Source organism: Hippopotamus amphibius, chromosome 3 (genome assembly GCF_030028045.1).
Source record: "Hippopotamus amphibius kiboko isolate mHipAmp2 chromosome 3, mHipAmp2.hap2, whole genome shotgun sequence".
NCBI lineage: Eukaryota > Metazoa > Chordata > Mammalia > Artiodactyla > Hippopotamidae > Hippopotamus > Hippopotamus amphibius.
In genome coordinates, this window is record NC_080188.1 from 176080848 (window position 1) to 176103139 (window position 22292).

The 22292-nt window shown below is 37.1% G+C and overlaps 2 protein-coding genes and 1 non-coding gene across 3 annotated transcripts in view; 1 reads left to right on the top strand and 2 right to left on the bottom strand.

The window, feature by feature from the left end:
- Nucleotides 1–22292, top strand: part of ANKRD45 (ankyrin repeat domain 45) — a 53340-nt gene that overhangs the window by 19471 nt on the left and 11577 nt on the right. The window contains exons 3-5 of the mRNA XM_057729631.1: nt 3185–3352; nt 13107–13201; nt 15171–15309. Of these exons, the coding sequence (XP_057585614.1) occupies nt 3185–3352; nt 13107–13201; nt 15171–15309 (402 nt within the window). The remainder of the gene's footprint in view (nt 1–3184; nt 3353–13106; nt 13202–15170; nt 15310–22292) is intronic.
- Nucleotides 6552–6654, bottom strand: LOC130850549 (U6 spliceosomal RNA). Its single transcript, XR_009052921.1, has one exon. It is a non-coding gene; the product is annotated as a U6 spliceosomal RNA (small nuclear RNA).
- On the bottom strand, nt 7814–9266 carry TEX50 (testis expressed 50). Its single transcript, XM_057729633.1, has 2 exons — nt 8943–9266; nt 7814–8020 (listed from the first exon to the last, which is right to left on the bottom strand). The coding sequence occupies exons 1-2, from the start codon at nt 9264–9266 to the stop codon at nt 7814–7816; spliced, it is 531 nt and encodes a 176-aa protein (XP_057585616.1).

The window sequence follows — 22292 nt, forward strand, 5'->3', positions numbered from 1 at the left end:
TCTCTTTATATTTGGAAACTAGAAAAGAGAAATATGAACCAGTAATGCTTTCTTTGGAGGAAAAGATTACAGCTTACTATCAATAAGAAGATTGCAGTTCTATCAAAAAAGCAAAAAGCTATTCAGAGATCTCTCTTTTTTAAAATTAGAGATGAGATAATTTGAAAGAAAATATTTGGTGTTGGTTTATAACCAATTCCAACTAATGTTGAGTAAGAAAAACTTCAATAGCTGAAAAAATTTGTACAAAAATATCCTGTTAATACCATTGACATACTTAAAAAAAATCAAATAATATTTTATTTGCAACTTTCATGATTATAGTTTCTTCATTTTTGTAGTATTTGTTTTTTAATCTTTAATTTTTGTTAGTTTTATCTGAAAATTTATATTGCTAATAGGATGACAATATATACCTAATATATACTTACACTATTTGATAGTTATGCTTTTATCTGATATTTTACATTTATACATTTTTGTATTTAAAATTTATTAGTTTCACTAATTAAAAAATGAATTCCATACTCAGTTCTACAAAATAAAGGTATTATTAATGCTAAATAAATATAAAATTTATACTTCTGTTTTTTATTTCACTAATTACTATATCAGGCAGAGAGAAAAAACAGCATATGCAAAGTTACAGAGGCATGAAACAACATGATTTGGGGAAATCAAAGAGTCTGGTACTGCTGGTAGTAGGCAGATTGTGAAAAATATCTGGATCTTGACCTTATTAATGATCTTCATTAATTTATAGCAACCTTGAGAAAAGTACTTATCCTCTCTGTGCTTTTGTTTCCTTATCTGTAAATGAGAACAGTACTAGTGCCTGTGTCATAGGATTGTAGTGAGGATTAAAGGAGTTGATACTTGGGAAGCACATAGAACAGTGCCTGCATAGAGGAAAAGATTGCTTTTCTTCTTGTCTCATCTTTTGCCTTACTGTGAACTACCTGCTCAGTTGACTCTCTGTATTTAGTAACCAGTAGTCTTCACAAAGAAATTATTTTTCTCTTAGAACCAATCCCAATTTTTCAGAATTCCATTTATTGTCACTTTCTTCCTGCTGAGATTTCTAACATGTTACCTTCTGTACCTCTCTTCTGGGATCAAATACTCATTGCCAATATGATGGGAGAACTTTAGAAAAATGCTCTTCTTGTCTGGATGCTTTTGAAATCATCTTATTGAAATATTCTTCCTTTCCTGGAAAGGCTATGGGGTTAATGTAGTACAAAGGTCTGTGTGTTTCCTTCTAGAAAACACACCATCTCCCACAAGGGGAAAAAAAAACACATAAAGCTTTCAAATTCCTTGGTTAAAAACCTCCCTCTGTTTAGAAATCATTTTGTTGTTTTTAAACTATGTATATTAAAAAAAAATAGAAAAAAAAATTTAGATGTTACTGCTAGCCTGGCCTGTAACTTCAGCCTTCAGAAAAGCAATATAAGGACCCAGGATATCTCACTTGGAGTATCCCCCTGCTCCTGCTGTTGCAGTGTCTTTTCCGTAGGTAGTGTCCCCTCTCCCAGTTTTGGACTCTGGACCATTAGGCTGAAGAAGTGCATCTTCAGGCAGAAGGCAGGAACCACGAGTATTTCTTGGCCCCTCATTTTGTAGGGCTAAAGGCACAATCACATTCTTGGGCCAGTCTTTATCTTTTGGTGTTTTGAAATTTCACTTGTTGTAAACATTAAAAACAAAAGAGTTGGGCCAAAGAGAGGAGGTAGTTCCAATTTTGGCTGATCCTAGAGTAGTTTACTTTGTGCTCCTTTTGATTCCTTATTAACTCTCTCCCTTTTTTTTGTTGGAATATAATTGCTTTACACTCTTGTACCAGTTTTTGAGGTACACCAAAGTCAATCAGCTGTATTTATACACATATCCCCATATTCCCTCCCTCCCTCGACTCCCCCCCACCATCCCCATCCCGGCCCTCTAAGGCAGCATCCATCATCGAGTTGATCTCCCTTTGTTATACAGCAACTTCCCACTGGCTATCTATTTTACAGTTGGTAGTATATATATGTCTGCGCTACTCTCTCACTGCTTATTAACTCTTTATTGTCCCTTCTGATTATGTTGGCCTCAAGACGAAGATGGTTTACAACTTGGTCTAAGACCCAGAACTGTAGGAATGTAGCCAAGGGAGAGGGTCCTGGAAGGAAGTGGAGGAGTTCTTATTCTCTCTTTCCCTACTGTAGTCAGTGGCAAACATTTGAGTACTATTTCCTTTTCCTTATAAACCTTTTATTTGGCAACAGATCTGGGTATGAGTTTTGCTTTGGCTACTTACTACCAGTATGGCCTTGGGCAAAGCATACTCTTTCTGATCTGCACTTTCCTCTGTATCCTTTAATGGGGTTAATAATATCTACCTCATAGCGTTATTGGAAGGATTAAATGAAGTAGTAGCACATAAAGTATTGAGTACTTAATAAATTTAATACATGCTAGTTCATTCTTTTGCTCAACTCTTCTTGTAGTACATGCCTCTTTGGCCAGTTAAATGAATCACCAGTGTATCCTTGTGGGGAAGTTAAAACAATGAACTGTGACTTGATTTTTTTAAACCAGTCTGAAAAAATTTTAAAGATGCCAACCATGTTTGTCACCTTTACAATTATACCTCATGGTAGTTGCCTCAGTAAATCTAAGAAATAACTTTCTAATTTGATAGGTCATATTTTTAGTTTTAATTCAAATGATTAATTTCTAAACCAAAAGCATACCAGTTGTATTAATTTGTATGATTGTGTTAACAATAATAGAGTTATTAGACTTTGATGCAAATTCCTTAGATTAAAGTCATGAGTCTAACTGTATTCCAGTAGATGAGTGTTAGAGAAATTGCCACCTTCCTTAGAAAATGTTGAAGAGCTCAGGCTTCAGATTGCCTGTGTTGGTGCCTTGCATCCATCAATTACTGCTATGTTCCTTGGGCAAGTTGAACGTCTCTGGACCTCTGTTTCCTTATCTGTAAAATGGGGATTCTAACAATTCTGACCTCACAGGGTTTTTTATGAAGTAATGAATGTACTGTATGCAGAGCACTTGGAATAGTGCCTGGCCTGTAGTAATTGTTCAATACCTGATTGCCATTATGATCTTCTAGTCCATAAAAGAGCCTAAAACAATGTAGCTTTCTTGACCTGACCATCTTCATTCTATTTTTTAGGTTACACGCTCTTACACTGTGCTGCAGCCTGGGGTCGTCTGGAAACTTTGAAAGCGCTGGTGGAACTGGATGTTGATATAGAAGCTCTGAATTTCCGGGAAGAAAGAGCTCGCGATGTTGCTGCTCGGTATTCCCAAACTGAGTGTGTTGAGTTCCTGGACTGGGCAGGTAGGGAAGCTCACAAGGTAGTAGCAGGCTGACTCACTGTTGGATTTTCCTCTTATAAGTTACAGAGTTATGGGCTATGTTTTATTTGTAAACGTAACCATAGTCACTGTTGGTGATAATAGGTGAAATCTGCCTTTTTTTTTTTTTTTATTTTGGCTCTTTTGCTATTGGCCTAAAACATTGTACTTAATAGAAAATATATTGGAAGCTGGTTGATTTACCATCTTTTAACAGTTTCACCAGTAATCTTCTATAAGAATATATTTTCAAGACCATTTTCTGAGAGACCTAGGCAGAGTGGACTATTCCTTGAATGTTTAAAAACAAGGCATACTTGAGGAACATATTTGATTCCCCAGGTAGAAACAATTGTAATAATTTAAAATGGTTTGCTAGGCAAAATTAATCTATGGTGTTAGAATTCAGAATAGTAAGTATCATTATGGCATGAGGGGGACTTCTGGGGCATAATATTCTTTTTTCTTAATTTGATTGCTGTTTACATGGTGTGCTCATTTGTGAAAACTTATTGAGCTGTACAGTTATAAATTTTGTACTTTTCTGTATGTTTGTTATGCTTCAATCAAAGGTCAAAAAACTATGTACTATTCTGAGTTTCACTAATATTTTTCTTGCATCATTTCCGTAACCCTGTAGAATAGGCACTTAGAGATTTCAGGAAGATATACCTGTGTAATATGTATGCGTACAAACACTGGTTAAAAAACTAGTAGTAAGGAAGTTCGCGGCATTCATTTTACATAGTTATCTGCATTTGTGTCTTTTTAGCAAGCATTTATTAAATGCCCACGGTGAGCATAGCATTGTCGTGGTGCAACTGATTCTTCCTGCCCTCTGGACACTTGTTATGTGGGGGATGATAAACTATAGACACATTGTACAGGTAAATAACAATATCGGAAGACTGTAATTAAGGGTTAACATTGGCAGAGCAGGTGGTACATGCTGTGGGATGGTCAGAGAACATGAAGTCAGAGCATGTTGCTGTTGAGGTGGGCCTTGAAGAAAGGGTGGGATTTGAAAACACAGTATAAAGGGAAAGAGTGTGAGCAAAATATTATGAATGAAAGTGACAAGTTGGGGAAACAGTGATGAAATTGCTTTACTGGAACAGCAAGTCGTAATTGACACGGCTAGGCTCAGCATAAGCAGAGTAATATAGAAGTAAGTATGGGCTCTTGAATCAGATTGCTTGAGTTTAAATACTGGTGTCTCTACTTGAAATCTGTGTGACCCTGGACAAGGTGCTTAAATTCTTTATACTTCTTTATACTTTATACTTAATTTCCAGAAAAGGGGGCCAATAATAGTTCTTATCTCTTGAGGGGGTTGCTGTGAGAATGAGATGAGATGACGTAAAACACTTAGCACAGTGCCTGGTGTGTGATCATACTTGAAGAGTAATGCTGCTATTATTAGTCATATCATACCCCTAGATGTCAGGCTGCAGTGTTTTCACTTCATGTCTGTAGCCACTGGGAGCCACTGAAAGATTTTATGTAGAAGAGGAAGAAGATTAAAGTGATATCTAGGAAGATTCATACAGCAGCCATAAGGAGCTTCCTTATCAGTAAAGTGAGAAGGGAGCTGGGAGAATTCATAGAAATAAGGAAATTGAGGGAAGGTGGCATATTTGGGAAGAAAAAAATGAGTTATACTTTGTAGATTATCTTATACATAATTGTCCCCTTGTACTAAATATTTTTCAGGAGCAATATTTCTGTCAATGCCTTCAATTTGATGATTAGATATATAAGCAAAAAGAAAATAGCAGATAATTTAATTGATCCCCTCATGAATCGTTATTGTAGGTGGAATTTACATTATGTAATTTAAAATCCATTTTTGAAGAGTGACCCATGGTACTTAAAAAGCACAATCTAGGAAGAAGTTTTGCTGTAACTTTCCTGAAAGTTTGGGGCTTATGGGTGTTGAGTTTTGTTACTGAATACAGGTCCACGTGCCTGACATGCAGTTAGGCTAAACAATACCAAAATGTCGAAATTTGGAGCTGAGAAAGGTTTATTGCAGGGCCATGCAAGGGGACAGGTGGCTCATGCCTTAAAAAACCTCCGAACTCCCTGAAAGCTTCCAGCAAAACTCTTTTATAGGAAAGGTGAGGGAGGGGCGTGGTTAGTTGTTGCAAACTTCTTGGGATCAGAGTCTTTGTTCTTGAGGTCAGGTCATGGTCAGGGCATAATGTTCCTGTAAACCTCCACCAAAATAAATGTTCTTCTCTGTTCTGACAAGAAAGGGCAAGGTCCCAAGGCTCAGCTTTCAGCCTCCGAGGTCCAGGCGTGGCTAAGAGGAGGGTGTCCGTGCGGGGGCCTGTCACCCTGCCCAGGAGCGTTCGTCCAGCACCCAGTCTGGGTCCCCCTGCCAGTGCCCAGGCCGGGCTGAGGAGGCAGATTTCAGCTGACAGTGGCCTCAGGGCCAGGTCCCCAGACCCTGCCCAGCCGTCATCACTGAGGGAGCCAGGCGCCCAGGACCCAGCCAGCCCCTCTGGCTCCTCAGACTGCCCAGATGGGGGCCGGGTCCCGCGGACTGTGACCCGTGGAGACTGTTGCTGCCATTAGGTCGTGGAGGTGGGGATGGGGGAGAGGTTCGCTGCTGCTTCAAGGCCTGAGCCCTGCCAGTGGGCAACCATGGTGAGGGCTCTAAAGCTCTGCAGGACACAGCTCTCACTATGTCCCCAGGCCCCCTAGCTCCCACCAGCCTGAGCCCAGAGGGCCTGGAGGGCCCTGGGGAGAAGGCCGCAATCTGCCTCTACTGCAGCCTCTGCCCGGAGGGTCACTGTGAGGCTGACTATTGGCAGAGCAGGACCACTCACCCCCACGCGCCAGCGGTGGCGCACTACTGGCAGTTATGGCTGCATTCCTGCCCCGCCCCATTACAGTTTCCTTCTCCCTAATGTCCATCTGTTTCGTTTGGGCCCTTACAGTCTTTGTGGAAATTTACCTAGCATTTCCTAGTGATGAAGATAAAAGAAGACTGTAATACTATAAACTAGTATTGTGTTTCCAGATCAGTGATGGAATTGCAAGGATTGGTGCTTCATGGTAATGTAGCTGGGGAATGTTAAAAATACAGACCACTCAAAATGGTTTAATTTTCTTGTTCTAATGATTTTTTAAAAAAATCTTTATTGGAGTGTAATTGTTTTATAGTATTATCTCAGAAAAATATGGAACGCTTCACGAATTTGCATGTCATCCTTGCATAGGTGCCATGCTAATCTTTTCTGTATCGTTCCAATTTTAGTATATGTACTGCGGAAGTGCGCACTGCTCTAATGATTAGAGTAGGAGTCACTTGGAGAGGTTTAACGGGGTTGAGGACTCCCTACTCTAGACGCTCCTCTACACTACTGCAAATTCAGCTATTAGAGATAAATTTCATTGGATTTTTGAGGTTTGTAGATTTTTTTAAGTGTTCCAGGGTCCTCCATTAAAAGAAATATATATCAGTGTTATTTTAGAGGGAATTAGTTGACAGTTCAGAATTCTGAAGGTAGGGAGAAAACATTCATGGAAATGTGGGAATAGGGTTGTGTTAAGCAAGAGTGGAAGTAAGGAGAGGGGAGTCTGGAAAGTGGAATCGTAAATAAACTTTTAATAATCCACGATAACCCAAGGCAGGTGCTAATCTCTTCTGTTATTTATAAAGACTGTAGCATTATCTATTACCGTACAAAGGATTTTTTTTTAAAGTTTTTTCCCCCTTATATTGATGGGAGGTATATTATAGAATTGGCCTATTTTTCTGGAATTCTTCAACATGTTGTTAAGAAAAATCTGTCCTAGTCTCAGACCAGCCTCTCAGTTTTTGTTTGAAAAATATGGAAACCATACTTTAAAAAATTGAGGTGACTAATCAACAAAAGTGTGGAATATTTTTAAAGACTGAGGCATCTTGTCAACAAAAATTTGAAATTATAAGTGTTGATACTAAATTCCTCATTTATTATACTGAATATAGAAGCACTTATACTTTAAAAAATTAATCTGTTCCTTAATATTTCCATTACCATTTTAACAATCTGAGGTGGGAAATTGTCTCCTTGTGGCCATAAAATTTGCTCAGGAAAGTAAGAAAAATCACAAATATTGTTTAAATCAGAGATTTACTGAAATACTAAATCAAGATTCTAGTCTACAGCTTGCTTAATGATTAGTAATCTAACACATTAAAAAGAACAAAATGCTTAAACATGAAGCAGTGATCGTATAGAGTCTTTTCCCCGGTCCTTTTAGTAAGTATGGATGCCGTTTTAGCTGAATAGAAATAACTTTTCTATTTGTTGGACAGTTTCAGTATAAGATGTGGCAAAAAATTTACAAAGGATCACAAAGAACCATTTTTGTCCTTGCATGAGTTCTCACAATAGGTTTCTTGTGTAGTCTCCATAATGGACTGAGCTATATTTGCATCTGGATATGTCTAGTATCCTCTGGCTCCTTCTCCTTCATTCTTCTTCCGCTTTAGTTTTTGGTGTTTGACTTCCTTAGCTGGAGGATGATGGGACATCTGATTCAGGTACTTGATCATCATTGATGTTATGGCCATCAGTCTGCAGAGTATTTGGTCAATGTTATAAACAGACTGTCTTTCTAGATCATTACCAGCTGTATCTAAAGAGACTTGTTTCTTCAGTTGAAAGGAGAAAAACAAATGACATTATAAATTTTTTTTCTTACTGCAGTTCAAATTAAATTTGTTTTCTGGATAGATACTCTTGAACTCCAAATACCGCATATTACTTATTTATACGAAAAAATTACTATAGAGAAAGAAAGGTATAAATGCAGAAGAAATGCTCTTTTGTATATGCCCTTGTGTAAGGTGACAGTGATTGTTATCACCACCAGCAAACATTTAATAAGTACCTTCTATGATTAGAGCATTCTGCTGGGAGAAATTATTTGAATATTAGTAAGATATTTTCCTTTACTAAACAGCCTTAAGGTATAATGCAATAAAATCATAGTCACTTTAAATCTAACTGTTGTGAAGGTCAATGAGCTTTGAAGACTGCCTCAAAATATGGTGTCACTGGCAAAGGGGAAATTAGTTTAAGAGTGCTATTTTCCAAATATTGATCCTAAAATTAGAAATTAGTTTACGGTCCATTAGAAAAAAAATACATGCCAACTTTTGTATACTTTGCTTTCTTAGGTAGATCAGGAAGGGATCTAACAAGATCTCTTGTTCCAGATCCTTCATTTTACGAATCAGGCAGCTGAGAAAGATACAAGGACTTACCTTAGGGCACAGACAGATAACTTCATTTCCTACACATTGTTCGTTGTAGCTCACTGCTTTCTTGATGTGTTTTGTAACTTGAAATAATATATCTAAAATTAATAGGTTATTTTAAGGACTTTCTAATTGAGTACACCTTTGTTGAACAACTGGTATGTGCAAGAAACTGTGCTGGGGATGCGTGATGGAAGCAGGGGAGGTTACAAAGAAGAATAAGACATGGTTCTTTCTCTCAAAGAAGATGATAATCTTATCTTTTAAACTCTTTAATAGTCTGTAACCATTACTATTTGCATAACTAATTCACCTTTTTTTTGTGTTTGTTCCACTTCATCCACAGATAATGCACAGACAAAACAGACAGGATTAAAAAGAGAGCTTGTACTAAAATATAAATAAGGTGTAAACAACCCCGAAATATATCCATATTAGCAAAATTGCAGCATAGTTTGTCTAGAGGGTAAGGTAGACAGTGAGATGGAGAAAGCTTAACTTTCAAATAATGCCTTTCTTCTGGAAAAATCTCCCATCCAACCTTTGTCCAGGTAGTACCATCACAAATGCAGAAGCTCTCCCTGAAGAAGCAGATAAACAACAGAGGCAAAATCAGGGATCGTTCTTGAGTAGACATCTTCCTTTCTCAAATGGAAAAAAAATTTATAGTCAAAAATTGGTTAGAGACAGAGCAGAAATGCCCTGAGTATTAGTCGATATGGTGCTCCAGTCAAAGCACTTAAGATAATTTTCCTAGTCAGCAAAATATATACTGATGATCATTGTAACATCATCAGTCATAGTGATGCAGGGGTAAATTCAGTGACATCATAAAGAACCACATTGAAACTAAAAGGTGTTGCCTAGCCAATCACCTTGGGTTTCTTAGGCATACTTTTTCTTGCTTTTTGCCAGAATGGTTTGAGTCTCTCCAGTTTCCTGAAAAACAAAGACTTTACTAATATTTTGCTAGCTAATAAATTTAAGTTGTAACTATGTTAATAGAATTTCATGGAAACAACTTACCTATATCCTTTCCAACCATTTTGAAGTATGGTACCTTCACATCTACTTACAAAGTAGCTGTAGCTATATCTATACCATTTCATACAACCTAGCATCTGCTTCTGGGTTTTTTTTGTTCTTTTTTTTTTCCATTCTGGAATGTCCTTCCCTTCAAATAGTCAAGCAAATACTGAGTGCCTCTCTCTTTTGACCTATGCCTTTTTGGTGGCAATGTGGTACTATCAGGTAGTGGGTGGGGGTGGGGAATTTGGCATGGCATGTGAAAAAGAGATGGTGCGGTAGCATGGATATGATAAGAAGGTAACGCAGACTCTGCCTTTAAGGAACTTACAGTCTAGAGGTAGAAGCAAAAAATAGGATAATAAAAAATTACAAGACAGATTAAACTCAAAGCTAAATCAAATTATAATCATGTAACAGTTGATAGAGCAATGAGTGCTACCTGGGGGATTTAGGAGTTTCACAGAAGTACATTTTAAGTAGTCTTTGAAGAATGAGGAGAATTTTAGTGGGTGGCAGTACAGAGAGGGCATCTTAGGTTGAGGAAACAGAATAAGCAAAGAAATTCTGTGTAAACCTTTAGACAACCATTTATAAATATTTATTGAGCACCTCTTATGTGTTAAATAGGAGCTGAGAATACGTACACAACTAGGCATAAAACAATCTTTATGTTAATGGAGTTTACTTTCTAGTAGGGAGACACAGAAAGTAAAATTATCTAAATCTACATATCTATGGAGTGTTATGGAGGAAAATAGAGTGGTGATGGAGTTATGAAGTTGCCAGCAAGTGAATGAGTGTGTGTTGTTTTATAGAGGGCAATCAGGAGAGGCTTCTCTGATAAGGTGATGCTGGAGCACAGACCTGAGCAACTGAAGGAGTGAGCCCTGTTGACATTTGGGGGCAGAGGGAATAGGAAGTAAATAATGGTTGGGGTCTCTGGATGAATGTTGCAAGGGATGAAGCTGGAAAGATAGTTTGTGGCTAGATAGATCTTGCAAGGCCCTGCATGTTTTTCAGCAGTCAATAGGGAGTCATTTACAGAGTTGTGAGGAAAGGAGTGACATAATAATAAACTTACTGAATGCTTATACTGTGTGCCAGGCACTGTGTCAAGACGTGCATGCATTATACTGCATTTTATTTAATTCTTACAACAACCCTATGAGGACGGTACAAAATACTTCCATTTTATAGATGGAGAAACTGAGGTTAGAGGGGTTAAGATATTGCTATGGTCTGAATGTCTGTGTTCCCCCCAAATTCATATGTTAAAATCCTAATGCCCATTGTGATGGTATTAGGAAGTGGGGCCTTTGGGAGATGCCTAGGACATGAAGGTGGAGCCCTCATGAATGGGATTAGTGCTCTTATGAGTCTGCACAGAGTTCCGAGCCCCATACACCATGTGAGGGCACAGTGAGAATTTTCTGGCAGTGAGGGAAGAGGGCTCTCACTAAACTGCAACCATGCTGGAGGCTTGATCTTGGACTTCCCAGCCTCCAGAACCGTGAAAACTAAGTTTTTGTTGTTTATAAACTACCTAGTCTGTGGTATTTTGCAGCAGCCTGAATGAGCTGAGACAGGTATGGTGGCATTAAGAGGATGCTTGCAGTAAGCACCTTTCTCTACCAAGCCACCCAAAATAAATATATGCTCTCAGTAAAATCAGTGTGCTTATTATGCAAATGCAGTTTTACGACAAGTGCCTTAGTCCCCTCTTCCTGCTAAGTCCTCTGCTAAACTTCATCCTATATTGAAAGTCTGGAACCACTTCTGACTCCAGGTCACCCAACTAGTGGAGCTAAAACCTAAACCTTGGATTCCAGTTTAGGGAATTAATTCTGCTTGCAAGATGAATGATGGGTTTGAAGCTGTGACTGACAAAACTATTCAGTTGCAGGAGCTTGCTGTCTTTCATGAAAAAGGAAGGATGACTTAGGCTGGCGCTGCAGGCCAAGAGGATGGAGGCTTACACCACAGATGGTTATTCCCAGTCTTTGATGCTGCATAGAATTGCCCTGTGGGTTTTCAAAATTGCTTGGGACTGTGGTGATTCTTTTTTCCTTCTAAATTTCTCACTTTTTAAATGGCAATATTTATAATTGTTGCTCTGTGCCTGTCCCACCGTTGTATTTTGGGAGTAGAGAACTTGTTTTCTAGTTTAACAGGTCTATAGATGGAGAGGAATTTTACCCCGGGATGGAGGGATCGTACCAATGTCTCACGCATACCTTGTTTAGATGATGATATGAGACTTTTGAGCTGATGATATTTTAGATGAGCATTTGGACATGAGTTGATGTTGTAATGAGTTGAAACTTTTGGATGTTGGCATGGGGTAAATGTGGGGTAGATGTGAGTTTTGGGCGGTCGGAGGGCAGACTGTGTTAGGCTGAAAAATGTCTGCGGAGGATATCTAGGTTCTAATCCCTGGAACCTGTGAATATTACCTCATATGGGATCTTGCAGATCCTTAAATTAAGGATCTTCAGATGGGGAGATTATACTGGATTATCCAGGTAGGGTTATCCAGGTCTTTATTATAAATGAGAGGCAGGAGATTTGACACAGAAGAGGAGAAGGTGATTTGATGATGGAACTAGATATTGGAGTGGTGTACTTTGATCAAAGATGGAGGAAGGAGCCACAGCCAAGGGGTACAGGCTGCCGCTAGAGGTTGAAAACAGCAAGAAAATAGATTCTTCCCTCAGAGCCCCCAGAAAGAATCTTCCCTGCCAGCACCTTGATTTTAGCTCAGGTAAACTGATTTCAGACTTTTGACCTCTAGAATAGTAAGAGGATAAAATTGTGTTGTTTTAAGCCACCAAATTTTTGGCAATTTGTTATAGCAGTCACAGGAAACAAATACACTGATTGTTAAATTCATTTGAGGCTGATCTACCATTTACTATATTCAGTTGTTTCATCTTGGAATATGGTATATCTTTCCATTTATTTGAGTCTTAGTTTCTCTCAAAGTGTTGTAATTTTGTTTAAACAGGTCTTGCACATTTTGTGATGGGTGCTGTAGAGAATGGAATTATTTTAAACACTTTTTTTTTCTTTTAAAGAGGAAGGCTATTTTGAATTTAGTTTGAAGGATAAAGAAGGGCAAAGCAAGTGACAGTTTTTCTATTGGAAATGTTTTTTGTTCCTTTCTCCAGAGTAGATATTTTGGTATGGCCTCTTTGGTATCAGGTATCCCATTTTATATTTATTTGCTCTTTAAAATTTTTAGCACAATTCTAGAAACACAGTGAGTGCCCCAAAGTGCTTTGCTAGTTGAGTGTTACCTTTCTTGAAGTTCCCCAAGGAAAACAACTGTAACAAATCTCCTACATAGTGTTTATAAAGCTCTGGATATATAAATGTACATTACAAACTGTTGAGCATATTTTTTGGTCTTTGTCTTACTATCATGCATTTTTACTGTCTCTTCTTTCAGATGCAAGGCTGGCGCTGAAAAAATATATTGCAAAGGTCTCTGCAACTGTTACAGATACAGAAAAGGGACCAGGGAAGCTTTTTAAGGAAGACAAGGTACTGCACTGTGATTATAGTTTGTTCTGAAGTCTTTTGAGATTTTTGCCTTGTATCTTTAATTTCTACACTAATGCACTAGAGGAGGTGGTGGTCCTCATTGCTTTCTTCTCCCTCCCTTCCTTCACTTTTTCCTTTTTTAATAAACTGCTGCATGGGGGAGGGGCACAGAAGCAGCATTGATAGTACTGGCAATGTTCTTGTTCTGTTGATTAGTGGGATCCACTGATACTCATTTCATTATTTTGCTGCAAAACTTAGATATACTTCATATATTTTTGTATATATGTATACACACACTACATATTTTTTAATGTATCAAATTTTACATAATGGTGAAAACGTTACGCACCTGTAAAGATAGCTAATTGTAAAGCCAGCTTGCCACATTTGCTATATACTAAGTACTGCATGTGAACTTGTTTATCACTTTGGATGTACATTAAAACAAAGATATGCCCAAGGTATTTGAAATGTGTTTTGGTTTTAAATTATTTCCTGCATTTCTTTGTAGGATGTTCTCCGAATTTTCTGTGACTTATAATTCTGATGAAAAAGATTTAGCTATTGCTAAAAGTTTAAGACATCATCAACTCTGAGAACATGATAAGTTACGCATTTCACTTGTTTGTAAAACATTTTACAAAATCTCTTATGAAACAAAACATAGGCAGAATTCTTAGAATAGCTATTGCCGCTATTCAATCTATAAGACAATCTTTCTGGCACAGACAGTGCTTTGCCAAACCACTTACTATAAAAGCCTTTTTAATTTCAGTTTTTAAATATTTGGTTTTTTGAGCTAGAAAATATAGTAATGATTAGAATACAAGTGAAACATCTAAAGTAAACTTAATAGTTTTCTCTTTTCCCTTTCCCATCTTTTTACCCTGTGGTTCTAATAACAATTTTGTGTTAATCTCATCATAATTTCCCTTCACTTATATAAATGTATGTATGCACTCATATAGTTTTATAAGAGATTTTGCTTTTATAAAAATGGAATCATACTGTACAAATTGTTCTTTTTTTTTTTTTTTACCTTGGTTTTTTTTATTTTTTTACTTTTTTGGGGGTACACCAAGTTCAATCATCTGTTTTTATACACATATCCCCATATTCCCTCCCTTCCTTGACTCCCCCCGCCTCGAGTCCCTCCCACCCTCCCCGCCCCAGTCCTCTAAGGCATCTTCCAACCTCGAGTTGGACTCCCTTTGTTATACAGCAATTAATTTTCTTTTTTTCTTTTAAAGAATATATTATGGTCATCTTTACAGATCCACTTTATTCTGTGTACTTCTGCATATTCTACTGCTTATTTAATAATATGGACAGGACATATAATACATTTATTCATGTCTCTTTATTATTACAAACCATAGAATAACGAATATCTTAAATCAGATACCAGCAGTTTGCTGCTCATGTGCAAAGAGATGGTTTTGCAGTGCAAACTGAGAGGTTTTCAGTGAGGTAGAGCTCTTTTCGCATTTCTTGCACTGCCTTCTCCTGTGAACCACCTCAGAAGGAATAAAATATCCTTGATTGTCTGTTGAGCTGCCTGCAGCTTATACCATCCACCTATTTTTTCCCCACCTTTGTGAACACTTTTCTTTATCACAGGGCTCATTGAAAATGAAGAATTAGGGAGAGGGTGTAGACTGGCCCAAGGCTTTATGACTGTAGATGATGAGTTTCATTATATGCACATTTCACTGATGTTAGAGCTGCACTGTCAGATATAGTAGGCTGTAGCCACATGTGACTATTTAAATTAGAATTAATTAAAATTAAATTTTCTAGAGCTCACTGGCTTTATATGTCTCATGGTGACTGTATTAGACAATGCCGATATAGAACATTTCCATCATCACAGAAAGTTCTGTTGCACAGTGCTGGTTTAGAGATACTGTAGAGTTTTATTTTTAAATAAACAAGTGGAAAGTAAATTCTTTGTTTCTGTCTCTAGAATACCATCCTCAATGCATGCCGTATAAAAAATGAATGGTTGGACACCCACTTAGAAGCTTCCATTAATGAGCATTTTGAGCAGAAACAGCAATTGGAAGATATTGTGACTCCTATCTTCACAAAAATGGCTACACCATGTAAGTTTTGGATAAAAATGATTTGAATGTCAGAAAAGATGAAAATTAGTTCCAAGTTGTTATTTCTGAGATAATCTGATTTCAACAGTCTTCATTAAGTAGCCATTAACCTTTTATAAGCACTAATCTATAACTCAGTTCCATTGAGTTCCAAAATTAATAATAACTAAAAATAATGACAGTTATTTCTACAGAGAATGTCTAGTACTAATCTTATTACCTTCATTAATCTTTTAATTTTATGTAATTACTGTGGTTTTGACCAATGATTTTCAGTCAGGAAGGCATGTCCTTTAAGGAGATAAGAGTGGCAGAAGTTGAGAAAAAACATTTTCAATAATGTAACTCTGTAGATTAAAAAACCTATTGTGGGAATACTGTCCTGTCAGTGGAGAAGGTGCAGTGTCAGAATCTTGGTGGCAGGTGTACCTAAGATTTTAAAAACATCAGCCTTTTGAGTTAGAATTCTCATACCATAAAATTCACCATTTAAAAAATAAACAATTCAGCGGTTTTCAGTATATTTTCAGAGTTATATAATCATCACCACTGTCTAATTTTAGAACATTTTACCACCTCCCAAAAGATACACTATACCTGTTAATAGTCAGTGCCCGTTCCTCCCTTCCGCAAGTCCCTGGCAACCACTAATCTACTTTTTATCTCTATGGATTGCCTGTTCTGAACATTTCATAGATGGATCATACAGTCTGTCGCCTTTTGTGTCTGGCTTCTTTCACTTTGCCTAATGTTTTTAAGGTTCATCTTTTTTGTAATATGTGTCAGTATTCCTTTTTATCACTGAATAATAGTCTATTGTATGGGTTCAAATTTATCCATTCACTAGTTGATGGATATTTGACTTTCTACTCATTTGACTATTATAAATAATGCTGCTATGAATTTTTGTGTACAAGTTTTTGTGTGGCCACATGTTTTCATTTCTCTTGGGTATATATTTAGGAGTGGAATTGCTGGGTCATATGGTACCTCTGTTCCTGACCTTTTGAGGAATTGCCAAACTGTTTCCAAATTTCCATTCGCATAAGCAATTTAAGGATTCCAATTTCTCCACATTGTTATCAACATTTGCTATCTTAAAAAAGTTTTTTTTAGCTGTTCTACTGGGTATGGAGTATCTTAATGTAGATCTGATTTGCATTTCCTTAATTACTGATGATGTTAAACATTTTTTTTCCTGTGCTTACTGGCCATTTGTATATTTTCTTAGGAGAAGTGTCTCTTTGAATCTTTTGCCCATTTTTAATTTGTCTTTTTTTTTTTTTGATTGAAGTATAGTTGACTTAGTTTCAGGTGTACAGCATAGTAATTCAGTATTTAAATAGAATTTAAAGTTACTACTAAATAATGGCTACACTTCCCTGTGCTGTTCAGTATATCCTTGTTGCTTATTTATTTTATGTGTAGTGGTTTATATCTCTTAATCTCCTACCCCGATTGTAACCCCTCCCATCTTCCCTCTCCCACTGGTAACCACTAGTTTGTCCTCTATATCTGTGAGTTTGTTTTGTTATATTCATTTGTTTTTTAAAAAATTTTTTATACTCCATATGTAAGTGATAACATAGAGTATTTGACTTTCTCTGACTTATTTCACTAAGCATAATACCCTTTAGATGCATCCATGTTGTTGCAAATGGCAGAATTTCATTCTTTTTTATGGCTGAGTAATAGTCTGTTTTATATATGTGTATATATACGCATATAAGCACAGACACACATATGCATATATATGTATATATATACCATCTCTTCTTTATCCATTCATCTCTGTTTTTTTTTTTTGTTATTTAGTTATTTTTTTGGCTGCACCAGGCGGCTTGTGGAATCTTAGTTCCTCGACCCATTCATCTTTTGATGGACACTTAGGTTGCTTTTAGCTTGCTTTTATATCTTGGCTATTGTAAATTAATGCTGCTATTAAAATTGGGATGCATGTTTCTTTTCGAATTAGTGTTTTCATTTTCTTCAGATATATACTCAGGGGTGAAATTGTTGGATCATCTGGTAGTTTTATTTTTGTTTTTTGAGAAATCTCCATGCTATTTTCCACAGTGGCTACATCAATTTACACTCCCACCAACAGTGTACTGGGGTTCCCTTTTCTCTGTATCCTTGCTGACACTTGTTATTTGTGGACTTTTTGAAGATGGCCATTTGGACAGGTGTGGGGTGGTAACTCGTGGTTTTGATTTGCATTTCTCTGGTGATTAGTGATGTTGAACATCTATTTTTTATGCCTGTTGCCCATCTGTATGCCTTGTTTGGAAAAATGTCCATTCAGATCTTCTGCCCGTTTTTTAATCAGGCATTTTGATTTTTTGATATTGAGTTGTATGAGCTGTTTCTATATTTTTCATATTAACCCCTTGGTTGCATCATTTGCAAATATTATGTAGGTTGTTTTTTCATTTTGACCATGGTATCCTTTGCTGTGCAAAAGCTTTTAAGTTCAATTCGGTCCCCTTTGTTTATTTTTCCTTTGGAGGCAAATCCAAAAAATTATTGCTACGATTTATGCCACATATTGTTTTGCCTATGCTGTCTTCTAGGAGTTTTATGATTTCAGGTCTTGCATTTAGATCTTTAATCCATTTTGAGTTTATTTATACATATTTGTGAGAAAGTGTTCTAGTTTCACTCTTTTACACGTAACTGTCCTGTTTTCCCAGCACCACTTATTGAAGACATTGTCTTTTCTTCATTGTATATTCTTGCCTCCTTTGTCATAGATTAATTGACTATAAGTGACCCCATATTTCTGGGCTCTCTAGTCTGTTCCATTGATCTAATTATCTGTTTCTGTGCCAGCACCATGCTGTTTTGATTATTGTCACTTTGTAGTATAGTCTGAAGTCAGGGAGTGTGATACTTCCTGCTTTGTTCTTTTTTCTCAGGATTCCTTTGGCAAATTTGAGTCTTTTGTGTTTCCGTATAAATTTTAGTGTGATTTGTTCTAGTTCTGTGGAAAATGCTGTTGGTATTTTGAGAGAGATTGCATTAAATCTGTTGATTGCTTTGTGTAATGCAGACATTTTAACAATATTAATTCTTCTAATCCAGGAACATGGGATATCTTTCCATTTCCATTTATCATCTTCAAATTCTTTCATTCATGTTTTATAGTTTTCAGAGTATAGGTTTTTCACCTCCTAGGTTCCATTTATTCCTAGGGTTTTTTTTTTGATGTGATTTTGAACAGGATTTTAAACAGGATTGTTTTCTTGCTTTCTCTTTCTGATACTTCATTATTAATGTGTGGAAAAGCAACAGATTTTTGTATGTTAACCTTGTATCCTGCAACTTTACTGAATGCATTTATTAGTTCTAATAGTTTTTTGGTGGCAGATTTAGGGTTTTCTGTATAAAGTATGGTGTCATCTGCAAGTAGTGACAGTTTTACTTCTTCCTTTCCATTTTAGATGCCTTTTGTTTCTTTTTCTTCTCTGATTGCTGTGACTAGGACTTCTAACACTGTATTGAATAAAAGTGGCATGAATGGGCATCCTTGTCTTGTTCCTGATCTTAAAGGAAACGCTTTCAGCTTTTCACTGTTGAGTATGATGTTAGTTGTGGGCTTGTTGTAAATGACCTTATTATGTTCCTTATTACCAACTTGGATGAGAGTTTTTACCATGAATGGATGTTGAATTTTGTCAGATGCTTTTTATGTGTCTTTTGAGATGATCATGTGATTTTTATTCTTTGTTTTATTAATGTGGTACATCACATTGATACATTGACTGATTTGCAGATATTGAACCATCTTTGCATCCCTGGGATAAATCCCACTTGATCATGGTATGTGATACTTTTAATGTATTTTTGAATTTGATTTGCTAAAATTTTGTTGAGGATTTTTGCATCTGTAATCATCAGAGATATTGACTTGTATTTTTCTCTTTTTTGTGGTGTCTTTGACTGGTTTTGGTACCAGGGTAATTGTGACCTCATAGAATGAATTTCGGAGTGTTCTCTCATCTTCACTTTTTTGGAATAGTTTGAGAAGGATAGGTATTAACTCTTCTTTGTATGTTTGATAGAATTCTTCTGTGAAGCCATTCAGTCCTGTCTTTGGCTTTCTGGGAGTTTTTTAAATTACAAATTCAATTTCATGAGTAGTGATTGGTATGTTCAGATTGTCTGTTTCTCCTTGATTCAGTCTTTGAAAGTTATATGTTTCCAAAAATTTGACCATTTCTTCTAGGTTGTTCAATTTGTTGGCATGTAACTGTTTGTAATATTCTCTTATGGTTTTTTGTATCTCTGTGATAGTAGTTGTTATTTCTCCTTTTTCATTTCTTATTTTGTTTATTTGGGTCTTCTCTCTTTTTTTCTTGGTGAGCCTGGCTAAAGGTTTATCAATTTATCTTTTTTAAAAAACAGCTCTTGTTTTCATTGATATTTTCCATTGTTTTTTGGTCTCTGTTGTATTTATTTCCTCTCTGATATTTATTTTTTTCTTTCCTTCTGCTAACTTTGGGCTTTGTTTGTTTTTCTTTTTCCAATTCCTTTTTAAACAAATGACAGTACTTTAAATTTATTTGTTATTTATTTATTTTGGCTGCACCGGGTCTTAATTGTGGCATGTAGGATCTTTGTTGTAGCATGTGGGATCTTTAGTTGTGGCATGCAGGACGTTTGGTTACAGCATGTGGACTTCTTAGTTGCGGCACGCAGACTTCTTGGTTGTGGCATGCGGACTTCTTAGTTGCGGCATGTGGACTCTTAGTTGTGACATGCAGACTCTTAGTTGTGGCATGCATGCGGAGTCTAGTTCCCTGACCAGGGATCGAACCTGGGCCCCCTGCATTGGGAGTGTGGAGTCTTACCCACTGGACAACCAGGGAAGTCCTTCTAATTCCTTTATATGGTAGGTTAGGTTGTTTATCTGAGATGTTTTTGTTTCTTGAGGTATGCCTATATTGCTCTAAACTTTCCTCTTAGAACTGCCTTTTCTACATCCTATAGATTTTGGAAAGTTGTGTTTCCATTTTCATTTGTCTCGAGGTATTTTCTGTTCTTCTCTTTAATTTATTCATTGACTCACTGTTTTTTTTTTTTTTTTGGTAAGGTCTTTATTAGAATATAATTACTTTACACTGTTGTGCCAGTTTTTTCTGTACACCAAAGTGAATCAACTGTATTTATACATATATCCCCATATCCTCTCCCTCCTGCAGTTCCCTCCCACCCTCCCTATCCCAGCCCTCTAAGTCATCACCCATCTTCCAGTTGATCTCCCTGTGTTATGCGGCAAAACTTCCCACTAGCTCTCTATTTCACATTTCGTAGTGTATATGACTCATTGGTCTTTTAGTAATACATTGTTTAGTCTCCACATATTTGTAATTTTCTTCTTACTGTTGAGTTGTAAAGGTTCTTTGTGTATCTTGGGCACAAGTCTCTTATCAGATATATGACTTGCAAATATTTTCTCCCATTATGTGGATTATCCTTTCATTTTCTAAATTGTGTTCTTTGAAGCACAAAAGGCTTTAAGTTTGATGAATTCTAATTTATCTATTTTTCCTTTTGTTGATTGTGCTTTGTGTCATGTGTAAGAAACATTGCCTTACCTAAGGTCACCAAGATTTACTTTTATGGTTTTTTTTTTGTAAGAGCTCTGTAGTTTTTTTAGCTCTTATGTCTAAACATGTCTATAACCCATTTTAAGTTATTTTTTGTATGTGGTATTGAGGTCAGTGTCCAACTTCATTTTTTTTGAATGTGGATACCCAGTACCTAAACATAAATTTTTATGTTTATCAAAAGGGGCCATAGTTTTTTAAAGGTTAAGGCACTGAATCTGTTCTATGTAGTATGTATGGCAAACTGTCCTTTGCTGTCTGTACCTAACATCGAATGAGCATACACATAGCACTCTCCTAGGTCCCCTGAAGGGAAATAGATGCGTTTGCACTGTCCTTGTCTTTAAGGAGTCCACCACCCAGTTTGTGACTAAACATGCATACTTGAAAAGATAAACCAAGTGCTGCGTATGTTCAGGGAAGCCTAAGCGTAAAGAGAAAGCATCGTGAAGAAAGAGGAATTGCCTGAAAGGGTAGGTAACCAGGGTGGAATATGTAGGGAATTCTGGAATGAAGGAACGATATAATGATGAAAAGTTGAAATATGGGAATAGAGAAGCCAACTACATCTGGCTGATTGTAGTTGAGTATGCATTAAAGAAGAGTAGAAAATAAGGTTGGAAAGTTAGCTTGTGATCATTTCATTAAAAGTATTGAATTGTAAGCTTAGAAGTTTGGACTTTACTTTCAGGGTGGTGGGTTGCCATTAAAGGCTTTGCTTGGGGTAGGAGAGAAGTGGGATTAACGAGTGGAGAATAATCTGGCTTTCCTTGCAAAATGGATTGGAGGGAGAAGAGTCCAGAGGGAATGAGACTAGTATAGTCCAGGAATGAGATTGTTAAGACATGAGTTGTTGGCTGTACAGTTCAATTCCCACCTTTCCCCCCTCAGCCACCACTATTAGTCTGGCACAACAACCCTCCCTCCTTCCCTTCTCACTTCTGAGGAAGAATTGCAGCAGCTCCAATCAAGATGGCAGAATAGAAGGCATGGAGCTCACCTTTTCCCACAAATACATAATGAATACATCTACATGTGGAAAAGTTGTCACAGAACACCTATAGAATGCTGGCAGAAGATCTCAGACACCCAGAAGTGCAAGGAAGATCTCCATGTAACTGGGTAGGATGAAAGAAAAAGAAGGAAGCAGGATAGGACTTGTGCCCCTGGGAGGGAGCTACGGCAGAGGAAAGGTTCTTGTAGCCTGGGAAGCTGCCACACTGATGGGGAGATCACCTGGGACAGAAAGGGAGCTTCAGAGGTTTTGGGAAGAGCGCAGCAGCCAGTTTGCGGCAGGCAGAACAGGATCCATGCCACCTTGCTGCAGTCCCTAGTCCGAGATGTGCACCTGCTGGTAATATGTGTGGGGGC

What these genes read in the sequence shown, in the direction of transcription:
- TEX50 (XM_057729633.1), bottom strand. Translation starts at nt 9,266, where the DNA reads ATGTCTACTCAAGAACGATCCCTGATTTTGCCTCTGTTGTTTATCTGC. An exon ending in GGAACAAACACAAAAAAAAG is followed by an intron (nt 8,021 to 8,942) that starts GTGAATTAGTTA and finishes TTTCAACTGAAG; the next exon opens with AAACAAGTCTCTTTAGATAC.